This window comes from Puntigrus tetrazona, chromosome 6, assembly GCF_018831695.1.
Source record: "Puntigrus tetrazona isolate hp1 chromosome 6, ASM1883169v1, whole genome shotgun sequence".
Classification (NCBI taxonomy): Eukaryota; Metazoa; Chordata; class Actinopteri; order Cypriniformes; family Cyprinidae; genus Puntigrus; species Puntigrus tetrazona.
This window is the reverse complement of record NC_056704.1, coordinates 5,465,365-5,480,825: the sequence shown is the minus strand read 5'-3', so window position 1 is coordinate 5,480,825 and position 15,461 is coordinate 5,465,365. Positions and strand designations below refer to the sequence as shown.

At 37.5% G+C, this 15,461-nt stretch overlaps 1 protein-coding gene across 11 annotated transcripts in view; it reads left to right on the top strand.

Moving 5' to 3' along the window:
• Positions 1–15,461, top strand: part of dock9b (dedicator of cytokinesis 9b) — a 64,769-nt gene that overhangs the window by 29,094 nt on the left and 20,214 nt on the right. For all 11 annotated transcript variants that reach the window (XM_043242712.1, XM_043242711.1, XM_043242709.1 and 8 more), the window contains exons 4-20: positions 2,144–2,226; positions 3,305–3,374; positions 4,837–4,932; positions 5,690–5,824; positions 7,229–7,403; positions 9,382–9,437; positions 10,302–10,376; positions 10,465–10,605; positions 10,979–11,185; positions 11,721–11,843; positions 12,180–12,262; positions 12,351–12,473; positions 13,357–13,436; positions 13,553–13,743; positions 13,942–14,007; positions 14,205–14,297; positions 15,335–15,446. In XM_043242712.1, the coding sequence (XP_043098647.1) occupies positions 2,144–2,226; positions 3,305–3,374; positions 4,837–4,932; positions 5,690–5,824; positions 7,229–7,403; positions 9,382–9,437; positions 10,302–10,376; positions 10,465–10,605; positions 10,979–11,185; positions 11,721–11,843; positions 12,180–12,262; positions 12,351–12,473; positions 13,357–13,436; positions 13,553–13,743; positions 13,942–14,007; positions 14,205–14,297; positions 15,335–15,446 (1,909 nt within the window). The remainder of the gene's footprint in view (positions 1–2,143; positions 2,227–3,304; positions 3,375–4,836; positions 4,933–5,689; positions 5,825–7,228; positions 7,404–9,381; positions 9,438–10,301; positions 10,377–10,464; positions 10,606–10,978; positions 11,186–11,720; positions 11,844–12,179; positions 12,263–12,350; positions 12,474–13,356; positions 13,437–13,552; positions 13,744–13,941; positions 14,008–14,204; positions 14,298–15,334; positions 15,447–15,461) is intronic.

Below are 15,461 nucleotides of genomic sequence, written 5' to 3'. Positions count from 1 at the left end.
TTCATTAAAGGAATTATGCTAATCGGATTGCAAACCCACCCAATAATTTTGGACCGTGCTGCATGCTGCCACAGCATTTGCATTTCACAATTTAAAGGCTGGATCTGAGAGGATGCAGTGGAATACCACAATCTGGCACACTTTACTGAGGCTGTACTACGCTGCAGTCCAAACACCTGCATCATTTCTTAAAAATGGGCTTAAACGCGTGTCTGGATACATGCCTGGTTACCGTTCTCTTCTCAGGCATTTGATCATTGCTTGATGAATTACTGCTGTTAGATCAGGAAATGCATACAAACATCTTGCCTTTCTCTAATAGAAACAATAGAAGCTTAATATTGCAGTATAATGCCATGTAAGTCTACTATTTACCCATTTAATCCCACCGGTCAAAATAGTGACTGGAAATAAGGTTTTCATATAAAGTGATGGTTGAATATTTTTGTTATTTTTATCTCAGTGTTTATTAATGTTGCAAGCTTTTTTATGCATAATGGTAACTCAAACAGCATAACTCACAAATGTATATCTCACAATTCTGACTTTATAACTGATTCTGAGACAGTGAGTCACAATTGCAAGTTTGTTTCAAGCTATTTTGAGAAAAAAAAGTCAGAAATGTGTGTCGCAATAATTCTTTTGTTTATTTTTTATCCAGTTGCGGAAACACATCATTTGGATGTTTTTTTTGTCTATGAAAAATTTGGAATTAAATAGGCTAAGCATTATTTACTTTAAAATGAGACGTGTTAGTTCTCCTAAGAATAATATGACTCACAAATAATATAAATTTAAGCCTATAAACCTATATTATCATATTTGATTTGCAAATTTCTAAGGCCTCTAAGTGGCCTTATCATCTCTCTCAGAAATGTTTATCTATCTCATTTTACCATGACATCTTATTTTAATAAAAATACATGTTTTACCACGAACTATCTTTGATCATATCGGAAGGAATAAGACTTTAGATACAAGTAAAACCAGAGCAATGTATTTAACAAACTGAAATTTCCAACAGGTCAAAACAGACTTCTTCAATAATTCTATTATATGTGCATATGCGTTTGCATTAGAATAAACCATATGCGTGTGTAAGGTCTAGGCCAATGTTGTGTGGATATCACGGGCGTTGGGCGTCATCAGCAGAGAGCGTAAAACCATACTTCCTCCTGCCCGTGACGTCATCAAGGACAGCTGGACCAGAGCCAGACAGTTTTTTACTTTTTCACAAATCAAAACATCTGCGCAGACCGTTAGTCATGTGCACATGTCCGATGTACACCCCAGAACAACACGCATTTATGAAGGATTGTTCCGTTAAACTTGCAAACAACTTCTTGGAAGCAACATTGTCTGACATAAAATATGTGCAATTGAATCATTGAGTAAACATTTATCATGCTCTTACTCCAGAGCTGATGTCATTTAGATTCAAAAGAGTTCATTAAATCTGATCCACAAGGGAAGGCAAACAAGATGAGCTGCCCAACAACTTTTATTTATTTTCAAGTTTTTGTCTTATAATGGCATAAGTCATCAGTGTCGCTGATTTTGTTTTGCTTGGTTGATTTTTGTTTTAGTATCGGGATAAAGCAATAACTTCAAAAGTACAAGAGCACAAGAGACTGCTAGTTCAGAATAAATACTTAGTTCAGAATGGTCTTAAAATCTACTTTGTCAACTCATCTACTCTCTCGCTGCCTTCCTCTTCCTCTCCATTAATTGGATTTAAAATAAGAGTGAGAAAGCCGTTTTGGGTTTATAGGCTTTTAGTTTCATCTTATCCCTTTAAGAACTGCTGAGGACTGAATGCTTGCCCTGCCAACAAAACAAATAGAATTGAATCTGCTTTAATGTAATGCTGAGAGGATATATTAGTGTCTGTTTGTGGTGCAGTGTGGTGACAGCTTTAACAGTGATTAGTAAAAGAATACAGTCAGGAAATTATTTTCTAAAAAGCTGTTGTCACAGATTGCTTTGGAAAACAGGATTCTTATTAGATTACTTATTAGAGGTGCGTTAGCCTTTTTGGGAGTTTGGGTCCTTGCGTGCGCTCGTGCTTTTTGGTATGTATTTATGTGCTTTCCATATGACAGTAGAGAGAAGACAGATTTGCTCATTTATTTTTCTTTTACAGTGCATCAAGACTTACAACTCAGACTGGCATGTGGTGAACTACAAGTATGAAGATTATTCTGCAGACTTCCGCCAACTTCCAAAGTAAGAACCACAAGACTGCTAAAATTGAACAAAGAAAGGGAAAAGCAAAGGAAGGAGGCGAAGATAGCTATTAGACATCATTTTAAGTCCATCAGTTGACTGCTGTCGGTCAGTATTTGGCTTTTTTTTTATTTTACAAGTATTGGATACAAGACTTTTAATTTGACAGCATCTGTAATTTTATCAGCCATTAGCCACTCTGCACTTTTAGATATATCGGTTGACCTTTACTTATAAAGCAGCTGCCTATGCAGGTAGTCGACAGCAAGGCAGCTCACTAGGTATTGGAAGAGAGCCAACGAGTCATTGTTTGCTCACAGCGTGTGTGCGTGTGAGAAAGAGAGAGATGCTATTTAACTCACTAATTTTATCAGTGTCCTCATCCTGTCCTGCCCCTGCGTTGACAGCGAGGTCTCGTCCAGAGCTAAATCGGGAAATCCTCCTTTCTTCACACAACAGCTACCCATCAGCAGCCCATTTCCTCCTCTCCTTTGCTTTCTCTTCCTCTCTCTTTTGTCATTCAGCACATAAATACTCCACCTGTTTCAGGACAGGGCAGCAACCACCGATGTCACTTCCTGTCTCAACTAACTGATGGAGCAATTATGCCTTAGCGGTCAATAACTGGCAAATCACATTGTGGAGATCAGGAGACAGCCAGCGTCTGGCATTTGGTAAAGGTCGCAGAGGAAGCAGGAGGGATGATGGTGACGGAGGAGACCGAGATAATGTGTGCTGTTCACATGAAGCTCCATAGTCATCATCATCATCATCATCATCATCATGAGCAACATTACGATCCGCCCACCACTGCTTCACAAATACTGTGTGTGAGGGAAGAGCGACAGGGTCCTTGAGTTATAAGCACTCAACCTTTTTGTTAGACGTACAATATGTGCTACAGACATGAATGATCGTTTAGCTTGTCGAGATTTTTTTTTCACCTAGAAACCACGTAGCCACCTGCTAAAAAACACTCAGAACAGTTAAGAAAATACTTGACAGATAAATGACATTTGCACTGGGAAACAAATTTAAAAGTCTGTGTCTCACGTTTGTTTTTTAACTTCTTTTACAGTAAAGTTTCTCGGCCAGAGAAATTAGCTAGTCACGTATTTGAGGTGGACGAAGATGCAGATAAGGAGGAGGTAAGAGTCATTTGCCCACGATGCCTGACTGTTTTTACTGGGAAAACAAACACACAAACAAAAACACTTGCAGCAGGGGTTGATTTTAAGTCAAACTAACAGATGTTTTTGTTTTGTCATGCAAAAAAACTGTCTTGTATTTTTTTAATATGCTTTCTTAATTTTTCATCTTAAAAGACTTTTATGTAAAGTTTTTTACACTTTCAGTCTACAAAGCTATGAACAAAAATTGTATTATAGAAATATAAATTATTATTATGATAGAATTGTTATTTATAATAATAATAATTATTATATTGTATTCTTTGTGGTTGTATTTTTTATATGTCAGAACATGATTATTTTGATGTCACTGAGAACCAATAATGAACCCTGAATTATGTTTCAAATTATGATAGCAAAAAGCAAAAAAATTGCTCTTTTAATATTTGTTAACAGTGTTGTAGTGCAGCAAAATAATGTTTCAGGTTTTTTTTTCTAAATATAACAACGATGTCAGTGAAGAATATGATTAAGATGAAATATGAGAAAAGTAATACATTTAATTACAATCAAACTTTAATTAGGTTATGTAAATTGTTAATGTCTATCTATCTATCTATCTATCTATCTATCTATCTATCTATCTATCTATCTATCTATCTATCTATCTATCTATCTGTCTTTCTGTCCATCTTTCTGTCTATCTTATTTTTAACCAACAAATAAGGACATTTATGTGATTCAGAATGCAGCACTCTAATCTGTAATTACAGTGATTCATGTCTTTATGCAGCCAGGAATTTGATCATATTTAGCCGTTTCAAATCCCTCTGTCTAGACCTTTGTTTGATAAAACACACAAGAAACTCATGCGCTATTATTTCTTTACTTTACCCGTTTCCTTAGTATGGTGACAGGCAAAGGAAATGGTATTCAACTAGGTACATGCACCATGCTTCATCAGCCTATTACAACACACGACTTCTCTCGCTCTCCTCCTCTCTGTTCTCACTGACTGATAAGCAGAATAAATAAATAATAAGGAACTTACAGCTTATTAGTAATGCGTTCGTGCGGAGCCTCTGGGACTACATTAGCCTTAGAGAAAGAGCAGACGCAGGACTCTGCCTCTGGGCTATCTGATTCCCTGATTGGGTTTCACCTACCTTTCCCAGAATTCCAGCTCCATGTCTGCCGTTTTGTCTGAGCTCTCACTCAGGGATGGAGTTTGTTTGTACAGTTTGAAGACTGTTCCCTGTAGGGATGAGAGAGAACATGAATAATTGAGGGGGTCAGGTGAAAATGGACTTCATGTTGAAACACGGAGAGCGTCTAGAGGCTCTAATGTTGGAAACTGCGTCAGACATCGACGTGTTTTCATTTAGGCTTGAAGAAACAGATGAAGTCACAGTGTGCGGGTGGATGATTGCTCCTGTGTGTTCTTATATGTGCTTGTTATGTTCCTCTCTGGTTCCTGAAGGATGCCGCCTCATTGGGCTCTCAAAGAGGGGGCGTGTCCAAACATGGCTGGCTGTATAAAGCAAACATGAACAGTGCCATCAGTGTTACCATGAGGGTGAGTTAGCAATATACACAAACCCTTTTCATTCAATGATTAGGAATTTGTGAGCTTACTGAATAGTTGTTGTCACCATAATGCATGCTTAAATGGAATCTATCTCTCAAAGTTGAAAATAAAAGAATTCATGCTTGTAAATGACACATCTGTTATTTACATGACCCCAGTTGATCAATCAGTGTCTTCTGAAGTGAAACAATATGTGTATGTGGAAAAAAGTCGTACTATTTTAAACTTCTTTATGCTATAAATCATCGCTGATAGGTTATAACATCTCTTTAATTCTTTAAAAGGCATAGATTAAATTAAAAAAGAAAGTACTGTTATCATTTACTCACTCTCAAGTTGTTCCAAACCTCAAGAGTGTTTTTCTGATTTCTGAGAGTTTTAATATCAGAACAGTTGATGGTAGCTATTGACTTCTATAGTATGTCATAGCAAAACTACTATGCAAGTTAACGGCTTCCAGCAGCTATGTTCATGTTTGTGTTCATCTGTTTGTTTTTAGTCACAGACAGAGCTAAGCTAATTCTGACCCTTAGTCCTGCTCTAAAAAGCAGATTTGTGCTCACAATGCCATACACAGGAAGTGGGGTCTTACCAACTGCCACTTCTCACTAGTCCATTTTCCCATGATCCCATTCCGCTAGATGTTATTTTTAGAATGGTCACAAGTTTAATATCTAAACATAGTGTTTACATCTGTTTTTTTTTCATTTAATGATCTTTGCGTTCTCTCTTTCTTTCCCCTTAGTCTTTTAAGAGAAGGTATTTCCATTTGACCCAGCTGGGAGATGGATCATACAACTTGAACTTCTACAAAGATGAGAAAATATCTAAAGAACCCAAGGGAACCATCTTCTTGGACTCCTGCATGGGTGTCATTCAGGTAACTACCAGTATAAAGCCCCACTTACACCAATAACGAGAAGTATAAAGATAATGATAAAGATATAGTTCTAAAAATCATTCCCAATATTAAAGAATAGTAGTGTTCACACCACTGCTACAATGATCATGACACAGAGAAACTTTCAAACTCACCAAAAACATATATGATTAATACATATTATGTATTATTATGTATTATGTAATACATATTAGTTACGAGTAAAAAACATATTTTCTATTGGAAAATAATGATAATCAGATGCATACAAATTTATTCAGTGTGTAAGTAAACTGTTATTTATTTTTATCAATCAGTTTACTTCTATTGTAACGTATTGTACTGTAATTGGCTGTTTGTTTGTTTTTTACTGAACGATCAAAGCAAGCTTACTCTGATGCAATCAACATTGTTCCACAAATTTTATCGAAGCAGCTTAACTTGTATTGAACCCAGAACATTCCTTTTAAAGTTCATAAGGGTGCCAGGAGAAGAAATGCTTTGTTTTGTATATTTACTGCAGCACAAAGCAGTTTATAGAAGGAGTTCAGATCTCTAATAACATCCTCATGAGGGGATATCAGTGTTTGGATGGCCAGTTCCTCAGATGGGGCTACTCAGGGTTGCAGAGAAAGAGAAAGATGAAAACGAGCGAGCGGCAGAGAGGAAAAGATGAGGTCCAGCCTAATTCACGCATGATTTCTCCCAGGGTCAAATATTTCCATTTTCTCCTGTGGTGCGCACAGAGTGTTTGTGTGTGTGTGTGTGTGTGTGTGTGTGTGCAAATGTAATTACATTCCTCGATTCACCAGCCCCCCTGAAAGAATAAAGTACTCCTTTGGTATGCGCAACCTGTTTTGTCTGTTTTCAACATCTGTTTTTTGACATTTTGTCTGTTTTCCACATTTCAGACAAAAGAGAAATAGTAAAAGTTATTTCTAGGTCCAAAACCTAAACATTTCAACAGGTGCACATGCAAAGCAGCCAGATATTCCTCAGCAGTCGTCTGGGAGTAAATGGCCTTCTGCTCCTGCCGCAGGATGGATATATTTTCCAGAGTCATTTCTGGTGTAAATTAGTCATAAATTCATAAAGTGTAAAATCATTCCAATGTCTTGGGTGTGCTCACATTCCCATAGGAAAGAAAAGTAAAAAAGAAGAACTTGTGTCTCAATTGTATTTCTAGACAGCGATGAGGTTAAAAGGAGATCAAGTAAAGATTTCAGTTCCCAGAATTTATTGTTATCTCATTAATACTCATTAATTAATAATTTCACAGTGTCTCGAATTTGCCAAGATACCAGTCAAAAATATCTTATCAACCTCTTCCTAAGCTAAATTATATGAGCTATGATATTCACTGCCAGTGATTAGAAATATCTTTATTTCTCTGTCACCATGCAGAACAGTAAGGTGCGTCGTTTCGCGTTTGAGCTGAAGATGCAGGACAAGAGCACGTATCTTTTGGCGGCAGACAGCGAAGGAGAGATGGAGGACTGGATCAGCACCCTCAACAAGATCCTCCACAGCAGCTTTGAGCTTGCCATGCAGGAGAGGAGGAACGGAGAACTGCACGATGGTGTGTGTTTGAGTGTGTGCACTTCACAGATGTGTGTGTCTGATTTCACGGATGTCCGCTGGCATGTGTTGATACGTTAATATAGGATAATATAAGATTGTTGACACAGAATACGCATATAGACATATATTTGCAGAGCCGGCTGGTGTGTTTGTGTTTCACGTATCTGTTCTTTGAAGAGACCACCCACTCTTTTAACATCCTTTAAAAGATAGTTCCATATACCCAACACTCCTGAAGTGACGCACACATAGCCATGCACAAACAGTAACACTTAACACCTCTTAAAGCCTTTGGATTTCACACAGGAGAGGAGGTTGGGAGTCTTTATTTACATTTGATGAGTTTCAAAGGACAGCACATTCCTTTCTTCTCGCCTCGAATAAAACAATAAACACCTGTCGACCAATCAGAGTGTAGAAACAAATATAACTAATTACTTGTGGAGCTTGCTAAGGCGAGCATGACTGTTGCTATTAGTCATACTTAAGGTTTGGGCTCAGTACAAACTTCTGACCCTAAGAATTAAACTTTGGCGCCTAACGCGTCTCGCAATGTTTGTTCTATGGACATGAAAGATACCAAATCATGCTGAGGAGATGTGTGCTGTTACAATAGACAGATTAATGCAATGAAATGGGCAAAGAATCCTTTTGACTTGCCTATAGGGAGGAGTCCGAATCATACATAGGGGCTGGAATATCCTGGGAAAGTAACATGAACATATTAACCCTATATAGGAAACCCCAAGCAGCCGCCAACAACATCCTAAAAACAACCTTTTTATCTTTTATTAAAAAAAACTACTCCTTGGAAGCCACATACTGTAGCAACACCATGGCAACGATCCAGGAACCTACCCATACCACTCTAGGGACCCTCTAACAGCCACCCACAACACCCTAAAAACCCATAACAGATATGTTCATGTCTAATGGGTTAGTTCACCAAAAATGAAAATGATATCATTAATAACTCACCCTAATGTCCTTCCTAACACGTTAAGACCTTCTCTATCTCCGGAACACAGATAAAGATATTTTTGATGAAATCCAGGAGCTTTCTGACCCTGCATAGACAACAAGAGAACCACCACGTTCAATGAGGACTACTAGTACATGTGACATCAGTGGTTCAACCTTCTTTTTATGTACCTATGAAAAAAGCAAAAAGAAAACAAAAATTTTTAAATTATCTTCTTTTCTTCGGAACCTCAATGCATACCTGTAAAGCTGCTGATGCAGGAGTCGGCGTTCTAGCTATTTATGAAGCTACAAAAATATTCGCATAGCTTAATTAAGGCTTAATTAAGGTCGAACCAACTGATGATACTACCTTTCTAGGCCTTGAAAGTGTCAGCTGTGTTGATGTCAATGCAGGGTTAGAAAGCTCTCGAATTTCATCAAAAATAAAATTTGTGCTTTGAAGATCTTCGGTTTGGAACCACATGATGGTGAGTAATTAATGACAGGATCTCTTTAAAGCAACTCTGAATACTTTAGAAATTGCATAGTTAGCATCCAAACACTCCTTTGCAACCTCCCATAACACCCTATAAACCATGTATGACTTATAATCATTTTAAACCAGTTTGGAATACCTAAGAAGCTTCAAAGTAATGCCCTAGTAACCACCCACCATATTCTAGCAACCACCCAGAACAGTCTAGCTTTGATCAAAGGAATAAATTACATTTGTGCTTTGGATGAAATAAACGCAGGTTTGGTGAGCAGAAGAGAATTCTTTTCAAAAACAAAAAAAATCTTACTGTTCAAAAACTTTTTCCACTCAGTCTTTAATCATAAAAAATGTAGTTTGACAGTTTTAATGTTTGAGCAGAACTTTTGTGTTTGTTGTTACGATTTGACACCATTATCTGACAGCTTTTCAAGTCACTACTTGTTGATTTATAGACTAATGGACTGTGTTTGCTGGTTTTGAGGGTTTCAGCCCATCAAGTGTTTTTTCTCTCAAACAGATGATGAGCTGGGGAAGACAGACATCTCGCCGGGGAATTTTCAGGACAGTTTCCAGGTATTGTGGACACATAGACGTACATATAGACACGCATGATCTCCCATTTAGCTGATTATACAAACAATCATCTACAGTTTCACAGGGTGTGTGTTTGTGTGTGTGTGTGTGTGTGTGTTTGAAGGTGAATACTGGTCTTCAGCTCCTGTGTCTTGAATGTAGTATGATCTCAACGCTGGCGTCCTCGCTGTCTGCCCTTTCTACACATCCACAATTTTTCCACACACCCTTAGTCCTCTAGGCTAATGTTTTCCAACCATTCCACAATGAACCACCCACACTTTGGAACACACACACACACACACACACACACACATCTCTATCTCGCTTTTTATTCTCCTGTCTGCCGTCTCTCTCTCCCCTGGAATCAATCGTCTAGGCGCCTCTTTTCTCTGAAGTCAGAATATTTTCTCGCACATCAAATTTTATCTCACTGTAATGATGTTGAATGTATTTAGGCTAAATCTTTTGTCTTATTTTGCAGTGAAAATATTTGAACATTCATAAAATGTGATGAATTTACTTCTAAAGTAACTGCAACTAGATATTAGATAATTGGGGAATTGCTAATTATGTTACAAATGCACAAAGAGTAATTCTTGTCTTCCTTCTGTTTAATAAATGTAGAAAAAAACATGCCATTTTAATCTTAAATGTAACTAAATTTTTCAGGAATATTCAGCAAAAAAATTATATATTATGTTATTTTACTTCTTGTACAATAATCTTGTTTTAAGTATTTGTAGATATTCCACTGGAAACCAAGACAAAATAGTAATTAAGAAAATGATTTTTATCATGCAATATGCTGGAACAGGAAACGCAATCAGTTGTGGTAATTAGCGACCTGTTTTTGCTTTTCAGAGTGCGAGAGACATTGAGACCAAGATGAGGAGTGAAACTCGTCTGAAACTCTTTACTCTGGACCCTGACACACAGGTGAGCCGCAGCTCCAATAATAAATAATCCATTAAATCACAGGGTGAGCTACTGGTTTTAAGCTATGCGTGTATGTTTTGGCCTGTAGAGACTCGATTTGTCTGGCATTGAACCTGATGTAAAGCAGTTTGAAGAGAAGTTCGGGAAGAGAGTTTTGGTCAGCTGCAATGATTTGTCCTTCAACCTTCAAAGCTGTGTTGCAGAAAATGAAGAGGGACCTACTACTAATGTAAGATTCACATGCACAGTCACAGTTGTTCTGTGGTAATAAAGCTCTTCGGCTAAACATTTGTCTCTGATGAGTTGTGGAAACCAACCAAACGACAAGGGATAGGGAGAATTGTGTTTACATTGATAGTCAGTCCTGTATATGATTACATAAGGCAAATGTCTAATTATTTCAAGGTTTAACCAGTTTCTCCTATTCCAGTTCAATGTACACACACGCTTACACGACTTCTCAATAAGCTTTAAGTATAAATGCTGTGTCTCTGTGGTGCTTGCAAACATTCCTCTGTTTGTTGAAGCGGTTCAGCATGTCAACTCGTAGCGCGACCCACACTTCTGGTACAGATTAGATGCAGCTTTGCTGTTTTCTTCAGGTGGAGCCCTTCTTCGTGGTGCTTTCGCTGTTTGATGTGCAGAACAGCCGAAAAATATCTGCAGATTTTCATGTGGATCTAAATCACCCACTGGTCCGCTCTATGATCCCATCACCCAGCATGCAGATAAATGGAGGGGTGGACACACCTCACGGAGAAACCCTGCTTAGTGAGCTGCCGGAGGGGATGCTGCAGTACCCCAAAAAAGTAAGAGGACTGATCTAACAGTTTATTTTTTCAGATGTGGATGGATAGATTGATGGATAGGATGAATAAAAACATGGAAGGATGGGACAATGAAACAGATAGATATATCAACGGACAATAGAGAGAACAATGTAGATAAAACGAAAGATAGACAGAGAGACATAGATAAAACAGACAACAAGATAAATAGAATGATAGGCAAAACGATAGACAGAACGACAGATAACTAGAAAGATAGATAGATAGATAGATAGATAGATAGATAGATAGATAGATAGATAGATAGATAGATAGATAGATAGATAGATAGATAGATCGAATGATAGAGAGAACTAGATAGATAAATTTTTTTAAAAAGTAAGAGCGAAGTTACAAAGTGAAGTGTTTGAGTGTGTTTACTTAACTTCTGGGACAAATTGTCCCTAAAGCATAGCTATCTATAACTAACCTCCCTTTGGGGATATCCTTGTTTAGAAAAGAGATACATAACTGGCACAGTCTTTTCAGTTAGAAAAGTCTATGCGTTGTGTTTCAGGGTGTCTTCTCTGTGACGTGTCCTCACCCTGACATCTTCCTGATTGCCCGAATCGAGAAAGTTCTGCAGGGAGGCATCACTCACTGCGCTGAACCCTACATGAAGAGCTCCGACTCCAGCAAGGTAATGAACATTAAACAACTACACACACACACAGAAACAAAGCAGCTCTCCCAGACAAACACACACTCATATACCAAACAAAACAGAAGAACCAAATACACACTGTCGATCAAAACAAAGAGTGGTTATTACAAGGATAAGGAAAGATTATCAGGTTTTAGCATCCATAAACTTGCAAGCAGTTCTACCACATCCCACAACGACCCCTGCCTAAAACTACAAGCATAACGTCTAAAACCCCTGCGAGACTGCCAGGAACGTGCTTTCTGCCCAGTTCACTGTTAAAAAAATGCCTCTAGAGAGGCTGTGGAGAACAATGTGTGTTTTGCTTCACAGGTTGCTCAGAAGGTTTTGAAGAATGCCAAGATGGCCTGCAGCAGACTGGGCCAGTACAGGATGCCTTTCGCATGGGCTGCCCGGTGAGCCAAAACTGTCTGGAAATGTTCTGTTCTTCTCACTGTGTCTCGTGTCAATCACAATATTTAGTCTTTTTGTTCTTTTCCACAGGCCTGTGTTTAAAGATGCCTCAGGGACTTTGGATAAAAGCGCTCGCTTCTCCGCACTGTACCGACAAGACAGTAATAAACTCTCAGAAGAGGATCTTTTCAAACTGCTGGCGGATTTTAGGAAGTCAGTATTCATCTCATGTCATCAGGCTTATCTTCACTAGAGATTCCTGTCCCTTTTACAGTAGAGCGGATTCAGTATATTAAAACAACTTTAAATGGAAATATTCATATTCTTCTGCAGTGTTTTTGCAGCTGTGGATGGTCCCACTGTTAGGAATGTGTTTTGTAGTACCTCTCAGAGGGGCACTTTTTCAGACCTCCTACAGATATATGAGCTTCTTATATGAATGTACACTACCTGAAAGTTTCGAATAAGTAGATGTTTAAATATTTTTAAACATGCTCACCAAGAATGTATTTATTTAATAAAAAATACAGTAAAGCCGTGATATTGTGAAAGGTTACTAAAACTTACAGCAAAATATATCTTTCCTATTTTTATATATTTTAAAAGGTAATTAATTTCTGTAATGGAAAAGCTAAAATTTCACCCGCCATTAATTCAGTCTTTAGCGTGACAAGATCCTTTAGGCAACATTATAATATGCTATTATGATTCTCAGTGTTAAAATAAATGGCAATATATGCATTGTATTTATCAAAAGTGAGTCGCTTTTGCAAAAGATTTCCACCCAATGAATGCTGTTCTTTTGGACTAACAGAAATAACAGAAATTTTAGGGAGCAAAAATATGTTCAACACTGATAATAATACAAAACTTTATTAATAATTGCGCAACAGTATTGATAATTGATAATAACTGATATTATTAGAACGATTTCTGAAGGATCATGTGACAATAAAATCAAATGAATGTAGCCTCAGTGAGCTAAAGGGACGAAATAAAAATTTTATAACATTTATTGTAATGTTTTGTCCAATTTCGTTTAATACGATATTTAACCATTAATGTCAAACCGTGTATGTCAAAATTGCATCAACAGACCTGAGAAGATGGCTAAACTGCCTGTCATCTTGGGTAACCTAGACGTTACCATTGATAATGTCCCTCCTGATGTTGCTAGTAAGTCTTGCTAGTAACTTTAACATACTGCACGTCCTTTCTGATATTTTCTACCTGAAACTTGTGTGCAATGAATCGGTCACTTAAACTCAGCTTTTGTCCTCACCATTGGCTAGATTGTGTCACTCCATCCTACATCCCAGTGAGGCCTTTTGAGAGTGACGGGCCGAGCGACGGTGTTCTGTTGGAGGTGGAGGAGTTTGTTCCCTGTATCGCCAAGTGCTCTCAGCCTTTCACCACCTACAACAATCATCTCTATGTCTATCCCAAACACCTCAAATATGACAGCCAGAAATCTTTTGCCAAGGTACATTAGCGTTATCAGCTGAAAGCTTCTTGAATTTTCCATTTTCTTGCAATATTAGTGCTGTTTGCCAAAGCTATCGGCATATGAGATGGTCAGGGTAATAAAGGCTGACACCCTCCGCTCATAAAACATGCCCTTAGAGATCCCACAGTAAGTAGATTTCTGACTGATGTTCGGTCTTTATCTTATGTGACTCAGGCAAGGAACATCGCAGTGTGTGTGGAATTTAAAGAGTCAGATGAAGAAGATGCCCAACCTCTGAAGGTACAACGCTGCCCTAATACCTTTTTCATATACAATAAATAACTCATGTTAAATCAATTTAAAGGTCCTTTGCATAAGATTTAAAGATTTTTCCACTGTTTTCTGTCCTTCCTTGCATTGCCCTGTTGCAGTAAAGTTAAAAAGGCCAAACAGCTTTTTAAAAAATTGCTCTGTTTGTGTGTCACTGTCATGTATAGTGTATCTGTGGTCGTCCAGGAGGTGCTCTCTTCACCAAACATGCCTATGCAGCTGTACTTCACCACCAGCAGAACCCAGAGTTTTATGATGAGGTAATGCATGGGACGCAATATATATTCAATAATGGGCCAAGTCCAAAGTAATATACCTTATTACATTAGAAAAATATTTAGGATTAGAAAAACTGTAAACCAAAATGTTAGGATGTTATCATTAGTTTTTATGAAATTCAAGTTACACTTGTGATTTTTCTTTTATGCCAAAAGTCATTAGGCTATTAGACAAAGATCATGTACCATGAACATATTTTTTAGATTTCCTACCATAAAAATATCAAAACTTCATGCAAGAACTTTTTTTTGAACAACTTTAAAGGTGCTGTATGTAGGATTGACACAGAGTGGTTGAACTAGGTATTGCAATTTTTTTTTCACCCGGCCCCTCCTGCTCAGATTTGACACACTCAGGTTGCCAGATTCCCTCTCAGAGCCCTTTTGTTTACCAGTTTCCATGACTGAAGTAATATACGCTCTGTTTTCTGTCAACTGGCAATCTGAGGTTCCGAAACATGATTGGGTAAACTGGCAGTGGGCGGGTTTAAAAAACCTAAACCGAGATGCTGACAATCCGGGCCAGGACACATTTTTAAAAGGAGAATATCAGACTGTAGCATTGTTTTTCAGATAAACATGTTAACTTTGCATGATTATCAAATATATCTGCAAGCATACTATTGTATTTTTATACTTTAGTCATACAGCACCTTTAAAGGATATTTTGCACCCTTAGATTTTAGATATTCAAGTAGTTGTATCTTAACAACTACTCAACAAATACAACTATACTGCCCAATTGTGGAACAAACTATATATCAATGGAAAGCTGATTTATTTAGCTTTAATTTTAAGAAATTGAACCTTGTGACTGGTTTTGTGGTCTAAGATCACATATGAGGAAGTTGATCATTGTACACTGAAATGTACATTAATATATTTTAAATACTTGTTTTTAATTAATTAAACGAGAATAAAATGTTTTTTGTGTAAATATTAAATATACTGATAATTTTTATACCGATCTCTTCTATTTTAATCTATTTATTTTTAAATCATGTCGTTTTGTGCTGCAGATAAAAATCGAGTTGCCCACACAACTACATGAAAAACATCACCTGCTCTTCACTTTTTACCACATCAGCTGTGACAGTAGCACGAAGAAGCGGGACATAGTGGAAACCCCAGGTACAGCATGCTGGG